General features: G+C 33.6%; 1 protein-coding gene across 1 annotated transcript in view; it reads left to right on the forward strand.

The window, feature by feature from the left end:
* The window catches only part of LOC120627092, a 45,973-nt gene that overhangs the window by 12,412 nt on the left and 7,245 nt on the right, over window positions 1-26,316 (forward strand). The window contains exons 2-4 of the mRNA XM_039894939.1: window positions 4,328-4,484; window positions 21,385-21,504; window positions 23,656-23,704. Coding sequence (XP_039750873.1) covers window positions 4,333-4,484; window positions 21,385-21,504; window positions 23,656-23,704 — 321 coding nt within the window. The 5' untranslated portion in view covers window positions 4,328-4,332. The remainder of the gene's footprint in view (window positions 1-4,327; window positions 4,485-21,384; window positions 21,505-23,655; window positions 23,705-26,316) is intronic.

Consider the following 26,316-nt stretch of genomic DNA (forward strand, 5'->3'; position numbering starts at 1 on the left):
CATTTTTTTTTCATAAATAAGAAAAAAAGACTATGCCCAGCAGAGGGATATTACTAGTCAGAAGATAAATTTCGATCATCATATGTTATGATGATAAGTGAGAAAATTCTTCTGTGAAGCTGTGATAGCCCAGTGGGTAGGACTGTGACTTTCGGGTGCCAAGTTCGAATCCCAGCACGCACACCTAACTTTTTAAGTTACTTACGTTTTAATTACTAAAATATATCTTGCTTCAACGGTGAAGAAACATCGTGAAGAAACCTGCATGCCTGAGAGTGGAGAACTCTCAGGCATGCAGGCATAAGGTTCTCAAAGGTGTGTGGAGTCCACCAATCCGCACCGGGCCAAGTGGGACGGCATTTTTATTATTTGGTGAAAATTATTTATTAATTAAATAAGAATTATTGGCACATTCGTTAAATTGCCATCAATTTATTAAATTATTTGCGCATAACAAGTGATAGTTATCAAAAGTTTAATTAATTATTTACCCACGTTACAAAATTACTACAACACTATAAAATTCACTCATAGGTTGACAACATTAAAAAAAAAACTTTTGCAACAAAGAGCCACTAACGTTTGTGAGAACGTGAAACTTTATCAATTTTCCGCGTATGTAAACAGCACGCACTTCAAAGTTAGTCTGAATACATGAGAAAAGTTACTGAATATTTTTAATATTCTCTGCGTTTTGACTGACTATATATATATATATATATATTTAAAATTTAAAATTTTAAAAATGTTTTATTTATGTAGATTATCACAGGCACTTATAAAGGGTGCATACATGTATAAGTTACCACTGATGTTAGGTGATGGTAATAACTACATTCGTTAACGTAAATCTGAAGTAACGAGAGTTCCAAACGCTCTCTTGCTCTCTAACTTAGCCGGGTTTTTTTGTTATCACCATCTCACAGTCGCATTAAATATTTAACTTTGAAGTTAGAACAGTTCACAGCCAAGCTTTTTATCATACACGTAAATATATAATATTTAAAATAACTACATATAAAACATACATCACATAAATAGCTGTAATAAAATTCATCAATTAATTGGATATTATCAATCAGAAATTTTAACGGATTTCTTATTTGGTACATTTGACCCATCTACACTATAACATAATAAAATAATTAAAAACTAAACTAAAAAAAAAACATAAATTAATTATTATTATGCAATATACAAAAAGTTACAAATTATAAATTCTGCGTCCATGCAGCCCTACGTGTAGTTTAATATACATAACATATAATATTTATTATAGCTTGTAAATCGGAGATTAATATTATTAATTTAAATATTGTTAAATGATAACATATCTTTGTTGGTGTCATAAGTATGTAATGAAATAAAATAAAAGAACAATTTCGTACGTAAAACAAATCAATATTTTTTCCCTATAAAACTTAGTATTATAAATGCGAAAGTTTGGATAGATGTTTGTTACTCAATCACGTCAGAAACCCATTCCATAGTTGTTTTGCGAAAGAGTAAAAAACGTTCATACTTCCATACATCTTCATTAACTTTCACGATTATAATATTAGTAGTAGGATCTACGTTAAAACTGCCTCTACGGTAGGCCTCTACCAGAGCTTTGGTCGCGAGTCTATCACATCCTGTTCTGACGGCAAATGAAAAATAATGTTGGAGTCATATAAAATAGTTTCTATTTTACAGATTTCGAAATTAAAGAAGAAATATTTATCTGATTCCGCAAAGTTAGTAATTCCAATAAAAAAAAAATTATCATCTTGTTTATGTATTTACACCATTTCCATATTAGGTAACATTTAAATTAAAACAGTTTTAATTACATGTTATTTGCTCATTCCAATTGCATAATGCATTATTGCAACCAGTTTCTTGATGCCCGAAAGTGAATAAAGATAATATTATCATTGGCAATGTTTTATTTTCCATAATTCCGATTTTAAAATAAAATTGATAGTAATAAATTTGTTGGATTTAATAATTATTATAAATAAATAAAATAAATAAACTACGACAATACACACATCGCCATTTAGCCCCAAAGTAAGCGTAGCTTGTGTTATGGGTACTAAGATAGCTGTTGAATATTTTTATTAATATAATACACATAAATACTTATAATATACAGATAAACACCCAGAAACTGAAAAACAATCATGTTCATCACACAAACATTTTCCAGATGATGGGAATCGAACCCCCGGCCTAGGACTCAGAACGCATGTTCACTGCCCACTGCGCCAGTCGGCCGTCCAAATATTATTAATATTATCTATTTTGGGGACATTACAGAGCATCGAAAACAGATTTTCACGGTATACAACTTTTAAAATTTAAGCATCAAACACACACTAGTCGGGGTGCTTATGTGGCTTTCTGTTTTCACTGCGTCCCCTGAGGTAAAACGTATTTGGGATGCTTTATATTCAGCAATACTTTATTCAGTCCCTTCGAAGCGACGTACTTATTTGTGGTGACAATTTTCGGCTAACGCTGAAGATAGTGTTAACGGAGAGTTGTCCCTATGTCTCCATTAAGAAAACATGTTTATTTTTGTTTATAAACTTGCTTCTAATACTTAGTTGTAATCGTATATATTACCAATGTCGCATAAATTGGATAAATAAATGAATAAATTCAGTTTTATTGTTCACCACAGAGAAAATTCACAGACATACATATACAATAGATCATTAAAGTAGAAGGTACAATTTGGTGGCCTTATCTCTATAAAGGAATCTCTTCCAGGCAACCAAAGGCGTACGAGAAAAGCTATAGGTAATTGGTAGGTGGTACTACATCCAATATATAAGTATCTTTTTTCGGATTTCTTTTTAAGTCAGTTCAAATAATTAACATTTTCTTATATACTCAATATATATTCTCTGAAATATAAATAGTTACTTAGATGTTCAGGGTGCATCAGTATTTGATCATTGTAAAATACAATTAGCTATTTTAATAATTAGCTTATTATATTAGAAAAAATCTAAAAATAAATTTTACCACCTATCCGCTCCGCCTCTACTCCTTTGTGTTTCATAGCTAAGCATCAAGTTTATAAATTTTAATAACGATTTTACCGATGAAATATTATTAAACAAATTTCTCTAAAAAACTAGATTCTTAATTGTTTAACTTTTTATAATTACAAAAAGTATTGAGTAATCAGCAAAGTTTTAATGTTTTTGTTATTTTTCGTCTGAAAATAATTATTCGAGATTGGACAAACTGTTGCTGGAACTTTGATGTCTCGATTGCTAATTAAAGTAGTATCTACTGCTGTGAATTATTTAGTGTCAATTAAAACCCAATACAAATTTTTGGTGGTAAAATGAAGGTGAAAAAAAAAACTATATCATGGCTATAGCACTCTTGTAATATATACATAGCTGTTTTTCAGATGAGAAAAAATGTTTTATAACTGTACCTACTACTTCATTGATGCGACACCAAAAATGAAAGCAATATCGAACCGATGATAACGAATCTAATTACGCCCTAACTAGGAAAGTAGGAACCCATGAAAAGCGGCATTCAGCCGTCGTCTATTAAAGATTATTAGTTGTAGGTAACAGGTTATTGGAATATTATATAAGAAAGGAAGTTATACTTATTAGAGCCCTTTAATACTTTTCACGCATCAGGGTTATCTTTATAGATAAATGGATTCTATTTTTAATTACCAAAGAAGATAGAGACGTAGTGTTTCTATACTTATTGGTTTTTGTTTACAGTCTTAGGCAATTGAAAGTCTAAAGTAAATACTGAAAAATATAAAAGATGTACTTAGATCTGGGATTTTGATACAATTTCTAGGTCGCGGAGTGCACACAGTATCAAAGGATAAAAATAATCTTTAGTTTATATGACGGAGAGAAGCATAGAAGACTTTTTATAAGAGCAAAACAACAACAGTTAAAATTTTTATAAAAATTTATAATTCATACATTTATATAATATACTAGTTGTACCCTGCCACGCTTCGCTGTGGCACATTTTTATGGAATGGTTGAGAAATGAGAAACAAAACAAAGAATACATTACATATAAGTTTAATTTTGCAATACTTGTACAATATTTTTGTTTTTCCACTGTCTGCGTAGATATAAAGACTTGAGGATATGTGACTGTTGCAAAAAATAGATGAAACAATCCTTGATGCGAATTATATATCATGCTAAAATTTAAGCTCGATCGGTGCAGAACTTTTAGAGTTTTTGAAGCGTACACAACCAACATAACCAACCTGCTAACATAACATTTTTATGTATATAGATAATTATAATTTCAATAAAAATTCAATGTTGTCATTCAGGCACAATGCTCAGCAAGAGGATCTTCATTACTATCGCCGTGGTGGTGGCCGCGGTATGTCTCGCCGAGGCCCTGGAAGAGGGTCCTCACAACATGGCTGATACACTGCGTATGCTGCAAGAGCTGGACCGCATTTACACTCAAGCTGCTAGACCGAGGTATGTGAATAAGACTTTTCCCAGGTTACTTTGGCGATTGTCATGACTCTATTTTTATTTGGCATGTCTATCTATTTCTAACTGGTATAGCGTTGATAGCCTAGTGTATACAACGTGTAACGGAATGAAGAAATACTGTTGAAAGTTGCATAAGTATATTTCATAAATAACTCTGTATAAATATTAAATCAAAAGACTTATATTTATTATTCCATATCAATGAATTCAAAACATTCTGAGTGACAACCCTATTGAAGATAAAACACCGACACGTGCATAGTACGTACGCTACGAGAAACGTAACTTATAAAGAGTCACCTAATTTTAGTATTGCATGCTATGTTAGGGCTGTATCTGATTTCTTTTAGTAAAAACCATGGTAATGGTTAAATAAAAAACTATTAGCGTTTCGGTTTCAAAGATAAGTCTTACACACAGTACAATAATGTACCTCTAAAGCCTCAGAAGTATTATTTCGTTTTTCATTTACACGTTGTATAGTATCCAAAGTACTAATTTATATAGTATAGATAGTATAGCAGCAGCCTTTTCGGGTCCGAGTTTCACCCCGGAACATATTTCTTACTTTTCGGAGTTATGTGCGTTCTTCATCATCTGCAGCTAATTAAGGTCCGACTGCTGGACACGTACCTCGACTCTCATAGAAGGTACAGTTTAGAACATCGACCCATCACGCTGCTTGAACGCAGGTTGTTGGGCTAAACCCGCGTTGTGCTATTTTCAAAAATGTTTGCATTTGATTAGCTGACATTTTATGAAGTGTTTCGTTGTATTTCTCCGAAACTTTTCATCAGATTAAATGGGACCATTTCGGAATAAACCCTGTCCAATAAACCCCGAAAAATAAATAAATTTGCTAATAAATGAGAGAGTTATGCCCGAACATACATAAAAATATATACGAATTAATAACTTCTTAATTAACTTCCATTTGGAAGGAAGACGGTTAAAAGTACCACTTAACAATAAAGCATCGTTTTTATTCCTGAGAGTTCTCCATAACTTTTATAAAGGCGTGTAAAGTCCAGCAATCTGCGCTTGGCCAGCTAGGTGGACTGCGGCCTAACCTCTTCACATTCTGAAAGGAGACTCGTGCCCTCGTAATGAACTGATTTTCAAATGAAGGTGATGCTGTCACCTTCGTGTATGTGCGTATATGTTCTGTTATTTAGTTTTTTTCGAGCAACTTTTATGTGTTTTATTTCACTTAAAATGTGAATTACTTCTAGTATTTTTGTATACCAAATATCTCTGTTTTATACTAAGTTATGTCGTCAACTCCTTCTCGTCTCTCCTTTTCCAACCGACTTCCACAATATAAAGGCGGAGATTGAAATTGCATATTTTTACACCAATTTTCCTGAGGTCACTTGGCCAAATTTTGTGTTTTATTAAAAGATGACAGTCGCAATTCGTATTGCATAAAAATGTTTATTTCTGTATTTAAAGAAAAATCTATTTGAAATGGTTTCTTTGAAAATTCATAGCACACGTTCGACCTAACACTACATTGCATTATTTATGCATCTTTCTCTTTCTTCGTTTCTCTCTAACATAAATAACTGAACTGATTTTAAGGAAATTTCTATTGGAATGTCTTTTATTCTGTAGACGGGTAAAGGGTTCCTGTTACTGTTGGATTATGTTTTAATCTCACGGGAAATCAGAAATCTTATGGCAAGTAAAGTTTTTTTTTATATGTTTCTTTAGTATCTTCTTTGTTAAAGGTTTCTTTAGTAAAGTTTATCTATTATGCAGCGTACATATCTAAACGAAAGCATTGTTCTTAACGTAAAGTGATACTACAAGCGTACAGCTACTCTCAAAAGAGGTTTTTAATAGGTAAATTGCCTAACAAGCTTATGCTATCGCGATTTGTCATCAGAGGGGAGATTAGAGGCATAGATAATAGGACTTTTGGATAGGGGCCAATATTATAGGATCCTTACGATGTTCTTGGTTCAGGGAACTCTGGAATTTCCATATTAAGTTCGCTTATTACGGCATATTCTTAAGAAATAAATATTAATCAATGCTATTTGGCCTGCCCCTAAGATATGGGACTTCCTAGTTTGGGGTCAGGTTTCCAGAGATTTATTGTACTGAGTTTTTCTCATATATTCTATTTTTTTTTAGGTTTTATTTCAATCGATTATTTGACCTGAATGAAATTTGGCATAATTGCATCTTGCGGGCGGACATATATATCTCTGAAAAACAAAGGATTACAACGTGATTTCATTTAACAACCGTTCTAGCAATTGTTGTGGTATTGATTTATACTCTTTTTGGTTACATTATGAGTTTTGCAAGGATATGGAGCTGAAGGCATCAGTCATAAATATTTTCGTTCATTAAGCAAAAGCTCTCCTGTAATATAAGTTTTTTGATTTGTCTCACTATTCACCCAAAGTAGCGATTCGCTGCTCTTTGGAGTACGTATATTATTTTAGGGTGGGTGGTTCTTCATAAGGATTATGTAGGGTGAAGTTGCGGGAGAGAATAAACTTAGCTGTAGAGAGTAGCTGATTATACGAAAGGAATGTTCTGTAAATTTATTTTTATTAATTTTTTATCTAAAACAGCAGTATGCTGTGTTTAGATACTCTTTGGTTTTTGGTGCTATTATATTGCTGACTTTCCTTCTCCTTATTTATTATTGATACTGGGATTGTTCTTTGGACTTAGCTAATTCGCAATATAACACTTAATGCAACGGACACACACACACACATTTTAATGCAAAATATTACATAATAATATAACATATTCGGTAGTAGTAGAGCTTTTTTTTGACAGAGCTCGTCCGGGTAAGTTTTATCTATGCTTATTTCTGCCGCTAAGCAGTATTATTGCAGTGCTATGTTCCGGTCTGAAGACCGTTGTAGTCGGTGTTATTACACGCACAGGATTCTTAACACCTACGACTCAAATTGATGGACACAGGGCGGCATGATGTAGGTCGTGCCCCTTGCATTTGTTGTGTGAAGTGCCCCTGTGAACTGTTGCTGTGTTTATAGGCATTGGTTTTCCACTTACCATCAGGTGGCCCATCTGCTTGGTTCGCAGTTATTACTATTTAAAAAATACATACATAAATTATTAATTTTTTTTGGTAACTACAATAGGAAACATAATGTGTAATGTATTCTATCTCATTCTCTTCCATACATTATGTTTTTCTTTCTTTATCGTGACGCATGTTTGTATCATCGAGTTTTAAGGATTCTAAAGAATTTTCCAAAGAAAAAAATTAAAATTAAATCTTAATTTAACAAAATACCCTAAAGTGAGTAAGAAAAAAGTGATAAGGCCGAAGTTTAAATATGTAAACTCGTATTTGGCTTGTCTCATTATATTTTTATTTTCTTTTTATTTACGCACGCCGGAACGAGGCAGATTTTTACCGCTGGACTTCAATTTAATCCTGACTTCATTTCGTATTTACACTAGTTATTGTAAATAAAAGATAACTCTGCGTACAGCGGTATTTTTTCAAGCCTTAAATGAAGATTATTTTAGAAATATGCTAGGTAGGTTTGATAGTAGGCTAAGGTGTCTGGTGGGAGACTTTGGCCGTGGCTAGCTTACACCCTACCGACAAACCCGTGCCGCTAACCGATTTAGCGTTCCGGTGCGATGTCGCGTAGAAATCGATTAGGGGTATGACTGCCATACTCCTTAATAGGTTAGCCCGCTACTATCTAAGACTGCATTATCATTTACTACCAAATGAGCTTGCAGTCAAGGGCTAACTTGTAGGGGAATAAAAAAAAAAACCTGTGCAATTTATTCACACACGGCGGAAGTGTAACTTCTGAAAAGTAGACTACGAGAGATTGAGGTGGATGTAGAGTATCAGAACTATTAGGATAAATGTAAAGTTTGTTATTTAGTTTCCATGGTAACTAGAATAGGTAAAAAAGTATAATGTTTTCTACATTTATGTGTTTGTTTCTTTATCTAGATATTATTCGATTTCCTCGGTTACTTAAACAGGAAAAAAACAGATAAAATAGTATGTATATTTCTGTCTCATTCTTTGCCGGCTTCATCCTACACATTTTTGTATTTGTGTCTGTTAACTGTCGTTTTTTCCGTTGCATCCGGTTTGAAAATACAACGATTCTAAAGAAGTTCCACTTTAAAAATAACAATAAAAATGCAATTTAATACTGTAATCAAAGGCCAAGTTGAAAATTCTCTCATTCAAATAAAAGGCTCTTTTACATGTTTTTTATAGAATTGAGATGATAGTGATAACTTCATTCGTTAACTTAAAACTATTCGTTTTATTCAGCATGCTTCTCTCCGTTGAATGTCGTACTAATCATAACCCGCCGTGTATTTACTTTGTGCGCCAAAGGATGTGATTAACTGGAGTTTTTTACTCCAGTGCATCGAATAATCGCGTGCAGTAACCGTACAAATGCGCGAGACGCGAAAACCTCATGTCTACGAAGTTTAGCGAAACGCTCCTTAAACACGTCATCAGTTGTTAAAATTATCATGTAGCAAGCTTATTTAGAGGCAGTTATTTCGAAATAATTAAGCAACTATATTTTTTGGGGCAACGTTCCTTGCGCTAGGAGGTGATTGGTAGAAATCGTCACGAAACAAATAAGCGTTATGTGACGATAACAATTAAAAGTCAACTTAATGTAGGGTTCATTTAAAAATTATTATAAAGTAGGGGACGTTGGGGCAAAGCGGAAATCTCAACATTGGATCGCCTCTGAAATGGAAACCAATATACACAGAAATAAAATAAAGACAGTTATATCAGTATTTTTTAAAGTGTTTAGTACAATCAACAAGATATAGGTAACATTAATACGTTACTTAAAATAATTGAGAATACTGCAATTGGTACCGGTATTTTCTTTGCCTCGGTAAAGTCTAAAGAATTTAAGTCAAAACATACCTTTATATCAGAATAAGTATAAGAGAATATTATAATTTTATTCAGTAAAGTATTTCACCGAACCCACAAAAATAGTAAGTGTATTTTCAAACATTTTTGTCTACTCTTCCTTCTTTTGCATACTTTGTTCACAGAAGACAGTTGTGCTGTGTTTTTAGACTTTGGGGTTTGCTTTAAATAATTAAGATTCTTGTTTTTCTTTTACAGCGTATCCACTTTGCCCGTATTCGCTTTCCCTTATCAAGTCTAGAGCAACATCTGTGTAAAACTCATAGTATTTCAAAATGAAAGCATGCACATTAAATACTGTTTTGGCTAGATTAGTTATGAAAATACATACCTAGAAATATCGAAACCATTTATAACCTATATACATTTTTTTTTCCGACATGTGATCTTTTTCTAGTTTTTTAGCTTAAATTAAAACTAACATCACCCCTGCCTTATTGACTGTAGATGAAAATTATATAAATTAACAAAAATCTTGTTTTGCAAATTGAAAAATGGAATAATTTTGTCGAATTGTGTTTGTAATCGGTCATAGATATATTCACAAAGTTTCAACAAAAACAGACGGTTTGAAGAGGGTCAAAATCAAGCCTAAAGGAGTCAGTTACACACATACAAACATAAAAACAAACATACCAGTGAAACTAATCAAAAGCGAGTAAAAACAAAGCTTTTTTCTTGATTTTATTGATTCTCATATTGTTCCGAGGTGGGAATGGACGGCAACAGCTTAGCGAACTTTGTTAAAGAAGGACATAATAAAATTTTGAAGCCAAAACAGGACTTGTGGCTAAATAAGCAAAATACTCCGATGGATTTACTTCTCGACTTACGGTTTGACTTTCGCACGTTAAAAAAATAAGGTTTTCATAAAAATGTTAAAAAACGTTTGAACGACGTATCGAATTTCTTAAAAGCCTTCCTTTCTTAAAATTTACCCATTTGAGGTTTTACGTGAGGAACTGTCTAAAATTAGATCGCGGTAATTTAAACGCGCTTTCGAAATGCCTTCTATATTTTCGTTTAATTTACGTATGAGTGCTAGGTTATTATTTTAGCGTTTTAACTTTCGTCTCAAATACATTCACTCCATGTTCATTTTCCCGAGCTTCTTCTTATGCAATTAACTTTAGAAATAGAAAAACTTTATACTCATATTAAAAATACGAAAGCATTATTATCGCGCAGGTTTTATTCCAAAAAAAATAATAGATATAATTATTAATAATGTGTAATTGAGCTTGTTTGAAGCTTGTTGATTCGTCTTCCTATTAGGTATCTAATTTCTTACAATATGTGCAATATCTTAAGCAAATTCTCTGATGTCTAGTTTAACGCCATAGTATATAGATTGAATTTCGTAATGCAATCCTTTTTCTATTCTTCCCTGTAGATAGCACAGCACTATCAAAATCAATGTTTCATGAAGATTTTGGATTTGATTGATTTTTATCCCACCAGAAATAGACTACATTATACCTACATTACAACACTAGTCGTATACAATTTACATTACAATACTGGACGTAGCACATAGTATTCAAGCTTGATTTAGCTACTTTTTAGCTACTTTTACATTTATTTCGATTTGTTTTGTTCGATAATTGAAAGAGACTCCTCGATTGCGAGCTAGCAAGATACCTTGTGCTAAGGTTATTGATCAGAGGACGTTAACTCGATTGACCGTGTTTCAAGCAAAATGTTTATCTTGTGGCACAACGTGATTCGCATGCTTGATATAAAAACATATATACGAACTGGATAATATAAATGAATCCTTTAAAGCAGAAATTATATAATAATAGTTGGTGTATCTCACAAAGCTTAACGTCTGCAGCTAAGTTTTCATTATGAAACGCTTCCGTTGCGAAAATGGTTTTGTTATTCAATGTTGCTAAGTTAATTCTAGCCGCTTGATGCGCCAAATATTACAAACAAGGGTCGAAAACGTATTATTTTTTTACTGTTGTTCGTAGACCAAATACTGAAATGCCTTTTATATTCAAGTACACTTTTTTTGACGTGTATACAACTAGCTGTTGCCCGCGGTTTCGTACGCGGTTTTTTTGTTTTTTCATGAATCCTGCGGGAACCGCACATTTTCGGATTTACGAGTAAAATATTACGCATTTAAGCGTTTTGATTATGTTGGTGAACACGGGCATTAATCTACTAATGTCCCAGTCCCAGTGCTGGCGCTGGCCTTTTAGATCATTTTCAAAGAGGTAAGTGCATTGACCCAATAAACTATACTCAGATTTTCAGTATAAAAAATACTTGTTTCAGTTAGGTACAGTTTATCACGACAATAATTTGTATTTGTTGACCAGTTTACACCGAGCAAGAAAGTGTTAATAGATTTTGCCTTCAAATTCATTTCAACGCTTCGCATTTCCGCAATTCTATTTAACTCTCGCCCGAATCAACCAAGCTTCGCCCGAAATAATTAAAGGTCTCATTAAGATGGATAATTTTGTTGTGACAGTCGAAGAACATAGTGTTGGGGTGCAAAGGCGGATTTATCTAATTCAATTTTATGGTGGAAAGCCATGGCTTGTTGCCACCCTACCGACAAAGACGTGTCACTTTGCGATTTAGCGTTTCGTCGTCGCCACGTGAAAACAAATAGAGGGCTTGGTTTAATATAACTCTAACAGGATATCTGGCTACCATATTAGAGTAAAAAAAAAACCAGACAGTGATTATAAATGCAACCCAGAGAAGCTTGAGATCGTGGATTACTTGGAGGTGGAATTATAATAACATAACAATTTTTTTCACCTACTTAAGTATAACTTACCTGTAATTGTAAGTTTCACGTCTTTTAATATTACTTTCTTACTTATTTCAATTCTGTTTATGATAATGTTTCTTAACTAAACTTCCCCCTAGTTGCAACATGAATGTTTCAAATACTGGGAATTCATAGATTCTAATTTCAGTATTTCACTACCGTAATGCATTAATTTTAATCTTTCCCTCTATCAGGTACAATTACTCTGCTTGAGTTCTGCCCTCTCTTTTCTTCACATTCCACGTTTCCCCTTTCATTGTTAACTTTTTCACTCGAGTCATCGAACCATCCATGTGGTATGAACTAAGCTGGTAGCGGTCACGTAAAATAAAAAAAATCTCCAGTATCTGTTAAAAAAAAAAAATGATTTATAAGAGTTATGAAAAGTCTACCCTTAAGTTTTTACATATCGTCCTGGAGATTTTCTTAATTAATCATCATTTGCGTACCCTGTGTATACCCTCCACCTTACATTAAAAGTTTTCAGATAAATTTGTGAAAGATCAGGTGACTACAGTGCAAGAGCTATTGAACAATAATATTTCTGAAAAATAAAGTCAAATACAAAGTCAAAGTCAAAAATATCTTTATTCAAGCAGGTCCATAGGTGGAACTTTTGATGCAAACACTACATAAGAATTACACGTTAGTGAAATGATGGCGATAAACATATTCGTAAACTTAAAACTAAAGCTACGAGGGTTCCAAACGCGTCCTGGTCTAAGAAAGAAGCCCACAACAAACTTAGTTTTTTTTTTGTTATCACCATTTCGTCACATAAAATTATTAGTAGAGCAAGCCGGTTACATCCAAACTTTTTATCGATTACGTCGTACGTACGTACTTTGAACTTTTTAAGAGAAATCTCCAAGATGTCAATGGGTAGTTTATTGTAAAATTGTATGCAATCCTTTAAACGAATTGTGAATTTAATGTAACCTAGCATATTGCACTCTAAATTTGTTCTTACTGTTATAATAAAACGTAAAGTAAAATTATACTTTACGTAGCCTATACGTTAAACAAAGCACGCCTACATCGCAAAACGGTTAATACCACAGTTGCTCAGTGTCCGCATTTCTATTTGCAAAGTCCCCAAAGGAATACACAGCTACAAAGAAAAGTCACGGGCGTGAACTGTAATTTGCCCTTTGTCACTGCAACGTCACGGAATGATTACTGACCAGCTGTGTGACCAGAACTCTAATTATTCTGGTCGTATTCCGGAACTACCAGCCTTTGTTATTTATACTCGGGGCTCTAATGTTAGGTTCAGTTTACAGTTTAGTTACTGCGAGTAGTTTTTAGACGAGAGGTATGCATGCTGGATGTTTAAAATACTGTTTTCAAAATTAACATTTATCTATAGATAGATAAATAGATAAATTCTTTATTGCACAGTAATACAAGAAAAATAAAAATGCCCAAAGGCGGTCTTATCGCTTTAAGCGATCTCCTCCAGACAACCCTTAATGAAAGAAGAAAATAAATGATTATGGAATCGGAATAGTGCAATATTTTAATAAACCACTACTGGAATGCTCCATCGCGTTACAATACCCAGAATTTGAGAATTTATGACAAACAATTTTTTATGTTTCGAAAAAATATATATATTTTTTCAATAAAAAGTATTCTATTGTTACTTCTAATACCTCCAAGAATATGTGGACAAAGTTTCACGGTGATCGGAAGCGTTACAAACAAATTTACATTCACATTTATAATATTAATAAACAAATAAATAATAATAATAGGGATGTATTTATTTGTAAGCTTATCTCAGCGATTTACTGTAGTTAAGGGCCCATTCGGTACTTATTTGTATAAAAATGCAGTTAATGGCTTAAAAAATATCACTTTAATCATCATCATCATCATCATCATCATCATCATCATCACCATCATCATCATCATCATCATCATCATCATCATCGTCATTATCAACCAATTATTAATTATCAGCCCACTACATAACATAGGTCACTCTCCAGAATGAGAAGGGTTTAGGCCGTAGTCTCGCTCGCCAAGGGCCGATAAGTGAACTTTACATTATGAAGAGCTAGCTCTCAGGCATGTCGGATTCCTCACGATGTTTTCCTTTGCCGCTGAAAAAATCATCTTCTTTTTGTTTTTCTGAACTTTATGTGGTGTTGTACGCATAAAGAATATAAATGAATAAATAAAAAATATGAGTAAGATGACTTTTTGAAATTGTATAGAACAAATGAAAGTATCACGTGATACTTTCATTTGGTCTGTACAATTTAACACGATTCCACAAAATACTTAAATAAATTTTAAATAAATTTTAATCTTTCACAATATTAAATTATTATATAAATACTCAATGCATAATAAATAATAATTTATGACGGAATCTTTCGTATTGAGGCAATCTCAGCCGGTTTCAGGATGACGCGTCACTGCTTTGTACCTCTGTTCTATAACTCTGCTCTGCCTTTTACAAATAAATGAAATAACCATTAGTGTACACAGCACAAAAAGTACAAAAAACGGAAAACAAACACAACACAGAGTAAACAATATGGCAGCCCTATTGCTACTACATACATCTTTAGTATTTAATATTGATCACCTGACTACAGTATTGTAATGTTTAACAGTCTTTGATCTAAACAGAGAAACGATATTTACTCATTTTTGACAAATATGTGTTGTGAGTGGTCACATATTCCATTAAGCTCCAACGAATTTAATTATCTATAGCGTATAATTGTAACTTCGAAAAGTTAAACGTGCCGAGGTTAGAACTCGTTTCCCTGATGCCCAAGGCCGCTTCAATAAAAAAAATTAACTTAAAGTTTTTAAAAGCGAACTTAAAAGCGTTATCAACATTAAGAAAATAGAATTAAACAGAGCTGCTTTATGTAATTTTGATTAAGAGATTAATATAGCTGGAACAAAAATTAACGCGGCAACTGACACTCTCTAAGTACTTAAGTGATTAAATTACGATTTACTGCTTTCTTCAAGCTGAATTTCTTCACCTCCACGTCTTTACGAAGGTATTTATTTATTTATTTTATTAAACTCTTTATTTGTATACCACAACATTAACATATACAGAGTGTCCCAAGAAATTGTGTCAAGCGGTTGTCCAGAGGTAGAACACCACGAGGGCTACCGGAATCACCCCCATGAATGTTCCGCGATTTTCCGTACTTTTTGAGTTATGATTTTTTTGACTAATCCCGACTTGCAAGAGATTATTGGTCACAGAGGCGTCAATTATTGAGATATGTGCTTGTATTTTTTTATTAGTGGGGGTGATTGAAGTAGCCTTAATGGTTATCTACCTCTGGACAACCGCTTGACACAATTTCTTGGGACATCCTGTATAAAATATAATAAAAACAGAAACATATCGAAAGAAGTAGAATACAAAAGGCGGCCTTATCGCTTAATAGCGATCTCTGCCTGGCAACCTATGAATTAGAAAAAAAGAAGAGGATAATAGATTGCTGGTGGTACAAATTTTAAAATACATACATGCGAATAACTACATACTAATACGTAAACTAGTGAATACAAATAGATCAAAGTATATAATATAATTAGTAAATAAATATAAAAATAAAGTAATATATATTATAACAACACAACAGTAATGGGAAGGTACTAAATAATTTAAAGTTATGACAATTCTTAACATTTGCAAATGATGTAAGCAAATAATTAATAAATACTTCAATAAAAAAACTCTAGATGTGTTTCTATCGACTTCATTCAAGCCCCTGTCAAGTTTTATTCTGCCATCGTTAAAAAAGCAGGTATTCTTGCCATGACAATCACTGAGTAGTTATTTTTATTATTCCACACTGGTGGTGTCTTCTTAATAAAAAAAGTTTTTCCTTTAAAACTTTAATTCCTTAGCTGGAACTCGAGGTGTTGTGCTGTTTGAACTATAATCTACTTTGTTAATGTTCTTGTTGCAACTCTGATATCATTTGTTTCTTACTTTATGCCACCTACCTACTTCTGAACTAACGACGAAGTAACAATAAGTATTAAAACTTTATTAAAGCTGTATAAAGAATTTAGCGTTGTTGTGAAGCTTGTAGCTTTTAGCCAAGATACAGCTTAATAGTTCCTTGCTGCTTGTATTAACTTACGATACAGATACGTGTAATTCAAACGGTTGAGATACTGTCGTTACGTCTCATGATCATTCTACATACTGTGTGTTGTCCCTTTATATTCATAGAGGGAATATTACGACCTACGTATACAATACAATAATGGCTTCAAAGTATTGTTGGGGCTGCCTCGCTTCTGCGGTGCAACAAAAATGCTTTCGGAGAATCACGGTGTTGACTTCTACGCGATCGTGAGAAAAAGATCTGCATCAATGATGAGCAGAATGCGCAGAAGCTCCAGCAATATTTTGAAAATATTGAGCAATAAATGGGAAAATCTCTTCATGGAGCACTTCCAACTCCTCCCGTCTCATAAAGTAGGCCAAAGCTTTAACCACTAAGCTGTCAGTAGCACCACATCTGTCTACTTATAGTAACTCTTATTGCAAAAAAGATGTAATTTTTTTGTCACCGCTGAATTTTCATAGCTACATAACACTTAGCGCAGTATACCTTTTCAACGTTAGTAACTCTTGCCACAATTTTATATTCTAATCGCTTAGAGTACTAATGGTGAAGCACGTTATTACAAAATGTTTTCTACGTGACGAGTTTATGCGACTTTCAACCACGGCTGGTACGAGTTATAGGAGGTAGCGAAATCATCTTAATCGATGGACGTCTTTTGCAGCTGGATTTGGATATCTGTAGTGTTTGTAATGAGTCTATGCTACTAATGTTCATCATACCTTACTCGTTTAATTTAATCTGTCCACCACCTGAAAGACGCCAACTTACGTAAAATTTTCGAGGTGGGACGGGTGGCAACCATTCCAGCATCTTGGTAGGACATGCATCGGTAATACAAGGTTGGATTGCTTCATTTCTGCACTCGGGCTTTGTTTTTTCCATATTCCATATGTAATATAGAGCCAAACAACGTCGGATGCGATCGGGATCGGGACATATTTTTTTTATTTGTCTGTATACCTTTTTGATTTAAAATGTATTTTTGTACCAAAGCTGTAGATTACTCATCTTACTTACTTACTACTATGAATTTATAGTTATTCTCGTCAAATTGTTACATAATTTAGAACTTAGAAAAAAGTGCAAGCTGTTCTGCCTGAATCTCTTATGTCTTGTACTAACATTAAAGCCATAATACAAAGCTTTTCAAATTTACAATGAATGCTTTAAAAACTGAAGCGTTCCTTTGTGAAGAACTTCTTGGAGATGTCGTATGGAATATAAAATTAAAGTACCACTGCAAAAGCTAAATTATTAGTATTTTTTAATCATTTCTCAAAATATTCAGTTAACTCTTTAGCGTGTTTACTAAACTTTTTTTTGTTAAATTTTGATTTAACATCATTTTCTTAAAATTTGCATGATCCTAAGCGTCCAATTATTTAACAAGGGAAAGATTCATGCCAAAGCACCTCAAGCGAAACCAGTACAAGGAAAAGGAGAATTTTACCACCTTTTGATATTACACGTATAATATCTGGATATTACTTCCACCCGAGCGCCCATTCTTGGAGAATGGTTAAGACTGTGGAATATGAGCAACATTTTATTCGGTCTCCGTGGTCAAAATGTCTCCTCCTGCTCTCTCATTGAAGATAAGGATATACAGCTTATAAAACATCACTCTTTAGTCTAATCAAATGCGGGTTAATGAACCACGATTATAGACACTTACACATATTACCTATCCAATTCCGGGTTGGCACTGAGAATTTGTTACCAGTCCAATACCTAACAAGCAATAACTACGAGTATCTCAATGTTGAACTACGCAACCTCGTGATCCGTATTCAAACGTGCTAACCTCTATACTAAACAAGGCAGCTTTAATATATAGACGAAATAGATCTGTCAATGAAGAGTAGTCTTGAATTTTTAGTTTGGACGAGTCAGTTCCAATAACAGTCACGAATATAAATGAGTTTCAGTGACGCCATAATAAACGAGTGGAATTGAGACGCGTGTTAAAACCATCTATCAACCGATGTGGCGATGGAGAGATGTGGAGAGTGTTTTTAGACGTATCCAAACGGATAGGAGTTTTGTTAATGTTCATTATTTTGGGTTTGACATAAATTAGAAAGCTGTGATAACCTAGTGGCTAGGTTGTCGGCCTTCTTTTTTAGGGACGCGAACCTCTAACTTTTCTCAGTTTTGTGCGTTTCCAATTTATGCATTTAAATGTTGTTCATTTGAAAGAGCGGTGAAGAAAAAACGTCGTGAAGAACCTTGCTTGCCTGAGAGCTCTCCATAATGTTTACAAAGTCTTGTGAAGTCCACCAATCGGAAGTTGGTTAGCTTAGTGGTCTACGGCCTATACCCTTATTGTTCTGAGATGAGAACCGTGCCCTGTAATGGGTTATAATGTTGAGAATTATTAAATGATAAAAAGAGCTTATTGTGAAAGAGATCATCCGGGGAAATACTACTGCCATTCTTATTTCTGCTGCCAAGCAGCTTTGCTGTGATCCGGTCTTAAAGACATGTTTGCTGGTATAATGAAGGTACATGAGGCTTAACACCCACACCTTAGGTTGATGGACACAGGGTTGAACTTCATCGGACGTGCTCTTAGCGTGCCCAATGTTGCTCTGTATATAGGCGGTAGTTTTTCACTAACTCAAGTGGACATATGGGTTCCACGTCTGAATCGAATAAAATCAAAAAAAAAAAAATGTTATTATATCAATTAATATTAATATAAAGGTATAATATTATACTAGCTGACCCGTGCAACTTCGTTGCACCACATCGGTTATTACCGGAAAACACAAATAAAAAGGCATTTTCCAAAAATGAATCCTAGCTAGATCGAATTATCGCCCCCGAAACCCCCTGTATACAAAATTTCATGAAAATCGTTGGAGCCGATTCCGAGATTCCAATTATATATATACAAGAATTGCTCGTCTAAAGATATAAGAGATAATATATAATATTTTAAGTATCTTCTGGTCTTCCTCTACCTATTTAATTAACATAATATATTTTTTAGTAAACATTTTATTATTACTTAATGACGCGCTACGGATTTTTATCTGCGTTAATTTTGGTTTCATAAGTAAGTTAAATAGCTAAACAAAAAAAAATGGAGACTTTTTAACATACACATACACACCATCACCTTTATAATATAAGTTTAAATATACAATGTGATTTGTAATCCTTTATCTTCAAATTAAGTGCTACATTACTTTCAAAATATAACAATATAATGGTGTACACCAAGGATCAAGTCTTGGTATTCCACTCTTTCTCTTATACATAAAGCATGTTCAGACAACAACTTAAAATATCTTTCCATTTTCATATATAACTATTCATTAATATAATATATATATGTAATTTGCACCACCACCAGCATACAGGTCACGCAGCTAGAGTTACGGCAAACAGAATCCTCGCACAAAGTACGTACGGTCATCTAATTACTCTAGGGCATAATTAGCATCTAATTTGACCACGTTCATGCGAGCTTTATTATAGGACAGTTAAAACGTTACAAAATACTGTTCAGGATGCCTTGTGTGAGATTTTCTACCTATGTTTACTTATTCAAAAGCGTGAAAATTAACTACGATATGTTATCCAAAGAGCTTCAGTCTTTTAATACCATATACTTAAATCGTAATTAACTTGAACATATAAACGTACTTAGTTAAGTTGTGAAAGTTAAGTACAATTTATATGGTATCGAAAGAATGAGTAATATATGGTATAAATAGTAGTTAACTTTTAAAAGAACTTTAAGAAGACTTCATATTATAATTATCTGATAAGAACGTATCGCTTATACGATGAGTTTGCAACTTCAATAAATGTCTTTGATCATAGTTTTCTTTAAAAAAGTTATAAAAAATATAAATTAAAGCCTTTACTACTCAGCATAATTAGTGTCATGTACTTATTAGAGGTAAGGTATAACGTTAAAATTGACTAACGCGATGAGTTTAATATAACTTCTATGCTCCTAACAGGTTAGCCCGCTACCAACACAGACTGCATCATCAATTACAAACAAGTTAGATTGCAGAAAAGGGATAACTTTAAGAGGCTTAAAAAATATAGGTACATTTACTTTCAAGGTATGAAAGTTTTAGTGATGCGCATGACTGGTTTTCATTTTACTGTTCGCCTCAACTGCAAATTATATACATAGCCTTTGTGGTTAAGTGACAACTAAGTCAAGTGTTGCCCTAATGAGTGTCGCATAATCACCGATAAGTAAATCCGTTTTGTGATTACTGACGGCTTTGCAATTAACCCGTTAGATAAGATTGGATCGAAGTTTGAACAAGCCAACTATTATGTTAATTACTTTAACAGTGCGTAACGGCAACACTGTATTTTTAACCTCCCCTTTTGAAACAGTTCTCTTTTCTTCGTGTATTATTTTTGACGTTGATTTTAGTGAGGCTACCTGGCATGATTTGCATTTTTCTTTATGAATTAATTTCACTTCGTAACTGCCTCGTAGTCTAGTAGGTAACATTGTTGACTACAGGTTTAGGTTGTTTTGAAATAACTATAAATTAAAGCGTTTAAGTGAAATTTATGGCTGATACCTGAATTTTCGGAATTGTGTACATTTTTAATAGTAGGTTGAGGATTACTATGATAATGATTTGCTAATAGAAGCATTAAAAATGGACTCAGTTAACTTGTAGTTAGATAGTGCATTTATAAGTTACTTAAGGGAGTATATCTTGATAAGGAAAACAGTTTAGCTCAAATTACGAGCACTAATGCGAATTTGTTGACGCTGCGTAATAATAAAAATTCAATGATATTCTTAAATTATTCTTAAATTCAAAATCAACGTGACACTTTTTTTTTTCAAATAAACTTATACCGCATTCATAGGTACCTATTAAATTTTACTTTTAAGAATACAATATTATTGTATAAACCTTAAGAATCGTAGCTGTTCTAATAATGGTAAATCATATCTTAATATCGATATCGTACCAAGGTCACGTAGTGTTGTGAATACATATCATATCGATATCGATATATTGGCAGGATTGACCGCCGCGACTTTTCGGACGGGGACCAACTCAGCCCAGGCTCGTTAGAACGCGCGGTGCGGCTCCTTCAGCTGCAGAAACTAGACCGCATTTACTCCTACCACAATCGACCAAGGTACGATATCGATGTTTCCAGAAACTTAAATTGTATCACGATTGTTTTAAAGTATTTTTTTGTTAAGCAACCCTTTAAAAGAAGCGTGTAAATTAGAGTAGTTAGGCATGGAAAACTTTGCATAGCTTTTTAATTTAATTTCCTATTTTAATGCACTTTAAATTATGAACATGAATTATTTCTAAATGGGCGATAAAAAATAAAAATATGATGTAACAGAAAACGGTAAATCGAACGACGCAAAATTTTATCGATTAGGTATTTTGATTGTATCATAATCACAACACTACTCAGCCTTTCCGTAGCCTTAAAGTACGAACAAACAAGAACAAAAGTCCCATAAAATAATAGAATCAAATGATAATTATGTGTATCAAAATAAAAAAAAAATACCAGATGTATCGAAATACGGTCTTATTACATTTGAATCTCAAGTCTTATAATTGAAAGGTACCGGGCTCGATCCCTGCCAGGGAATATAAGAATTATTTCGGAATTTTCTCTGGTCTGATGTGTGCCGATTAAGCGTTGCAGTACGATGCCGCCTAAAGACCGATTAGGGTTTAATATAACTGCCCTAACAGGTTAGCCCGCTACCATCTAAGACTGCATCTCCAGGTGTTTGCCGTCAAGGGTTAATATATAGTGGAATAAAAAAACAACAAGACAAATGACAAATGTAGCAGTAAAAGTTAGGAATTAAATAAATATTTAGTTATATATTAAAAGTTAGTTAACATAGAAGGCAGTGGAATACACTCACAACATGGTAAACAATGTATCAAGTATTCTAAGATAAACATTTGCACTAAGTGACACAAACTGAATCTGTTCACTAATTAAAACTATCGCTACCGTTAACTGTCGCGCATTTCTACCAGTTGTTTACATGGAACTGACTTTGAGTTTTGTATCTAACTGAATAATTACAGTTTAACTCTAATTGTAAATCTAAACAAGGAAAACGTTCTGCGGAGTCGTATATTTAGTTTACACATCACTACGATTTACCTATTGATATTACTTATGTTATGGTGACGGTAGATAGGAAAGTTGTCACCCCGAATATAACATTTTGAATAAAACATTTTCGAATATGAATATGAATAAACGGATAACGAGCTGTAGCTTTCTACTACTACTACTACCACTACTGCGATGACCAACCCGTCTGCTCACCGTGGGGATGATTACCCTCCCATTGGGCTGGGCTAATCCTCCCATCATCCAAACAGCTGTAATCGTTTTCATATTAAACACCAGAGTTTAAGAACTTAACTATTTTCAAATTGAAAAAAGTATCCCACTTCTGATTACGAGTATATTTTTTTGATTGATACATCTTGGCTTAGTTATTCGGAATAGAGCAAGAAAAGCGTAGCTCTTCTTGTCTTCTGCAAAAAAATTTTATTGATTATTTACGTTGTTCACGTAGCAGAAATACTTAACGGGATTGGAACACTGGAACGTGCATTTGGGTGTAATCGACTAAATTTTATTTAAGGTCAGTTCCGTGCAGTGTATATGTTATTAGTACCACCGCCATGTTTATTACCACCGCCAAGCAGTATTTTTGTTCCTGTGGAGGACGTACAGACCCTCGCATAGCTTGCGAAGTGTCACTTATAGTCGATGGGTTTTCAGTAACCATCAGCTGGGCCATCTGCTTAGTCGGACAATTATTACAACTATAAAAAAGTCACCGTTTTACTTTAATTTCTTTAAACAATTACTTTACAAAATATGAAAGTTTAAATCTTAGTCTTTAATAAGAATTATAGCCTTTAAATTTAAGTGATTTCTGAATATTAAATTACCCAAGTTAATCAACAAATAATCAGACAAAGAGCTGTTAAAACAATAACAAAAAATAAATAAGTAAATATATTACGACAATACACATCGCCATCTAGCCCCCAAAGAAGGCTTCTATTTTGGGTACTAAGATGGCTGTTTAATATTTTTATGAATAATATACTTTATACATAAATACTTATAATATACAGATAAACAACTAGACACTGAAAAACATTCATGTTTATCACACAAACATTTTTGGGTTGTGGAAATCCATAATCAAATATAATGAAAATGTACAATATACAGTTACAGGTTTGATTAATAATTAATACGATTTGCTTTTGTTCACAGGTTCGGAAAACGCTCCGAAGCTATCTCGAACTGGGCCAAGGATCTTGAAGTGAGTAACAATGATCTTTCTCCACTTATAAGTGTGTTAAAAAAAAGAGGGCTGCAAAGCTCCATACCTCCTCTCTACTCCAATGCAGGATGGCGGGTTTGCATCAATTATTATCGTTTGTAGGTGATACCTACAAACCGCGATCGACGGATTATAGCCACGAGGCAACAGCTTCAACTGTCTAACTCCGGGCTGAGTTTTAGTATTATTAGGGAACGAATTTTCTTGGAAATAGGTACCTATGTAATAATTATTGGCCCGAATTCCATACAAGACTAAGTGATCCGTCGGATCGGATGACTACTAAGGAAGGGGTTTTGAGAGCGAATCTCGAAATCAGGCCAAGTACGGGTTCTCATGTCCTTATCGGCCAATCTATGTTTGGGACAAACATAGATTTAAATTTAAAATAGATTTAAATTGTTCCTTGAAATTTTAAAATAATAAATATTGAAAAAAAACATTTTTTGAAAAATATAACATCCGATCCGATCGCGCAGAACCGACCAACTATAGTTCTGATTGGACAACGTTAGAAAAGCCCGACTAATCTTGTTTTCTCTACCTTATCGATTAACTTTTAAAATAATATAATTTAAATAAAAAAAGTTAAATATTTTTATTGTTAAAAATATGGCGACTAGGAAAGCATGGCTCTTAAGAGGCTTGACTTGCGCAGGTGGGTTCATGTAGCGGGCTAACCCGTTATGGGTATGGTATATTAAACCTATATCGCAGATCGGTTTCTACGCGGCATCTTTAGTAGCACAGCTTTGTCGATAGCTAGATAGGGTGGTAGCAAGCTACGGCCGAAGACTCTAACTAGACAAGAGAAAATTCTGAAATTACAAATCCCCAAATTGTTGCTTGTGCCGGGATCGAACCCGGTACCTTCCTTTTACACTAGCGTTCACAACTCCTTCAGAGGTCGTCAAAATGAGATTATTTATTTGGGATGAAATGCCTTTAATGACTTTCATTATTTGTAAGCTCTCTGAAGCTTGGGGGTAGACAAAATTAAATAAAAAAAAAATTCAGACTAAATTATTTTTCTAAATAGGTATTTGCTATTAAAATTCACATCAATTTCGTGTAACACAAACGCCCCGAAATTAAGGAGATTTTTTTCCGGATCAAAGAAGTTCATTTTCTAAAGTACACTCCGCCATAAAACTGTGGAAACGATGAAAAATGTTCAAAACATCGAAATAAGAAATTACGTTATGAAATTACGCTTTCATCTTCCTTGCTGCTACTATAAATTGTAAGATGGCAAAAATAAAGAAAATCAAAATAATTATCATCAGCCTGTTAAAAATGTGGGCATGGCCACCTCTCACGCAGGAATGACCAAAAAACATAAACCCACCATGCTGTTTGAGAGCGAATTGGTGGGCTTTAACGATTAATATTACATATTACTGGTAATTTCCGTTAAGTTATATTGTGTGATTGGATAAATAACGCATATTTATCCGTTAGCAGAAATCGCGGTTGATTTGCTCACATTTATTAAAGGCTGTCTGTCTCGGAAACAATCATCTGATCTATATTAAATTCAAGTGGAATCCATCCATTTCTAAATATACCTCTTTTAAACAAAAGAAGAGCAGACAGCGAAATCCACCAAATAGGAGAAATCTCTTTAATAATTTAACAAACTAAATATTATGAATTTGGTAAATTAAGAAAGCTCCTATACAGAGAGCGAGCGACGCATTACCAATAAATATAAATATATATATAAATCACTGTTCCGTTCATTAACTCTAGCGATATTACCTAATAAACTCGATTGGTTGTTGAAAATATTTTTAATTTAACTGTTTATGTAACGTTTCACTCTTTCCAATCATAAAATATTATGTTTTCAGCTGTGGGATGTTAATTAAGACTAATGATGATTATATAAGTAACATAGTAAGCATCCATTTCTAATAAACAGAACTCCTGAATTACTTAATGGTCTTGATGCGTTTATGATTGTCAAAGGCAGGAATTTGTATTCAGTTCGTAATTTCAGTACATTGCAACAGTACTTAACACACCGGTCAGGTATCTACAGACCTGGTTATTGTTGTTCTCATTACACAATATTGCTTACATTATCTGGCTTTTTTTTTTTAAATAAATAAATATACTACCACAATACAAACATCACCACCTAGCCCCAAAGTGAGTGAAGGTGTCATGGGTACTAAGATGACAGATTAATATGTTTAGGCACGAATAATACACATAAATACTTGTAATACGCAGACAGACCCAGACACAAAAAACATTTATATTCATCACACAAACAATTCCGATTGGCGCAGTGGGCAGTGCACTGCGCCAATCGGCCGACTTTGATCTAAAAGTTAGCATGTTTGAAAATAGATCACGAGGTTTTTTATTCCACTATAATTGAGCCCTTGAATGCAATCTCACTTCGTGATAAGTGATGGTCAAGTCTAAGATGGTAACGGTCTACATGGTACCAGAACGCTAAATCGCTTAGCGGCACGTCTTTTCGGTAGGCTGGTAACAAACCATGAACGAAGCCACGAGACCGGCCCACTAAAGGGCACGGATAAAGGGACGAATGGATTACGGCCGTCGTCCACCACGCT

The sequence above is a fragment of the Pararge aegeria genome, chromosome 10 (assembly GCF_905163445.1).
Source record: "Pararge aegeria chromosome 10, ilParAegt1.1, whole genome shotgun sequence".
Lineage (NCBI taxonomy): Eukaryota > Metazoa > Arthropoda > Insecta > Lepidoptera > Nymphalidae > Pararge > Pararge aegeria.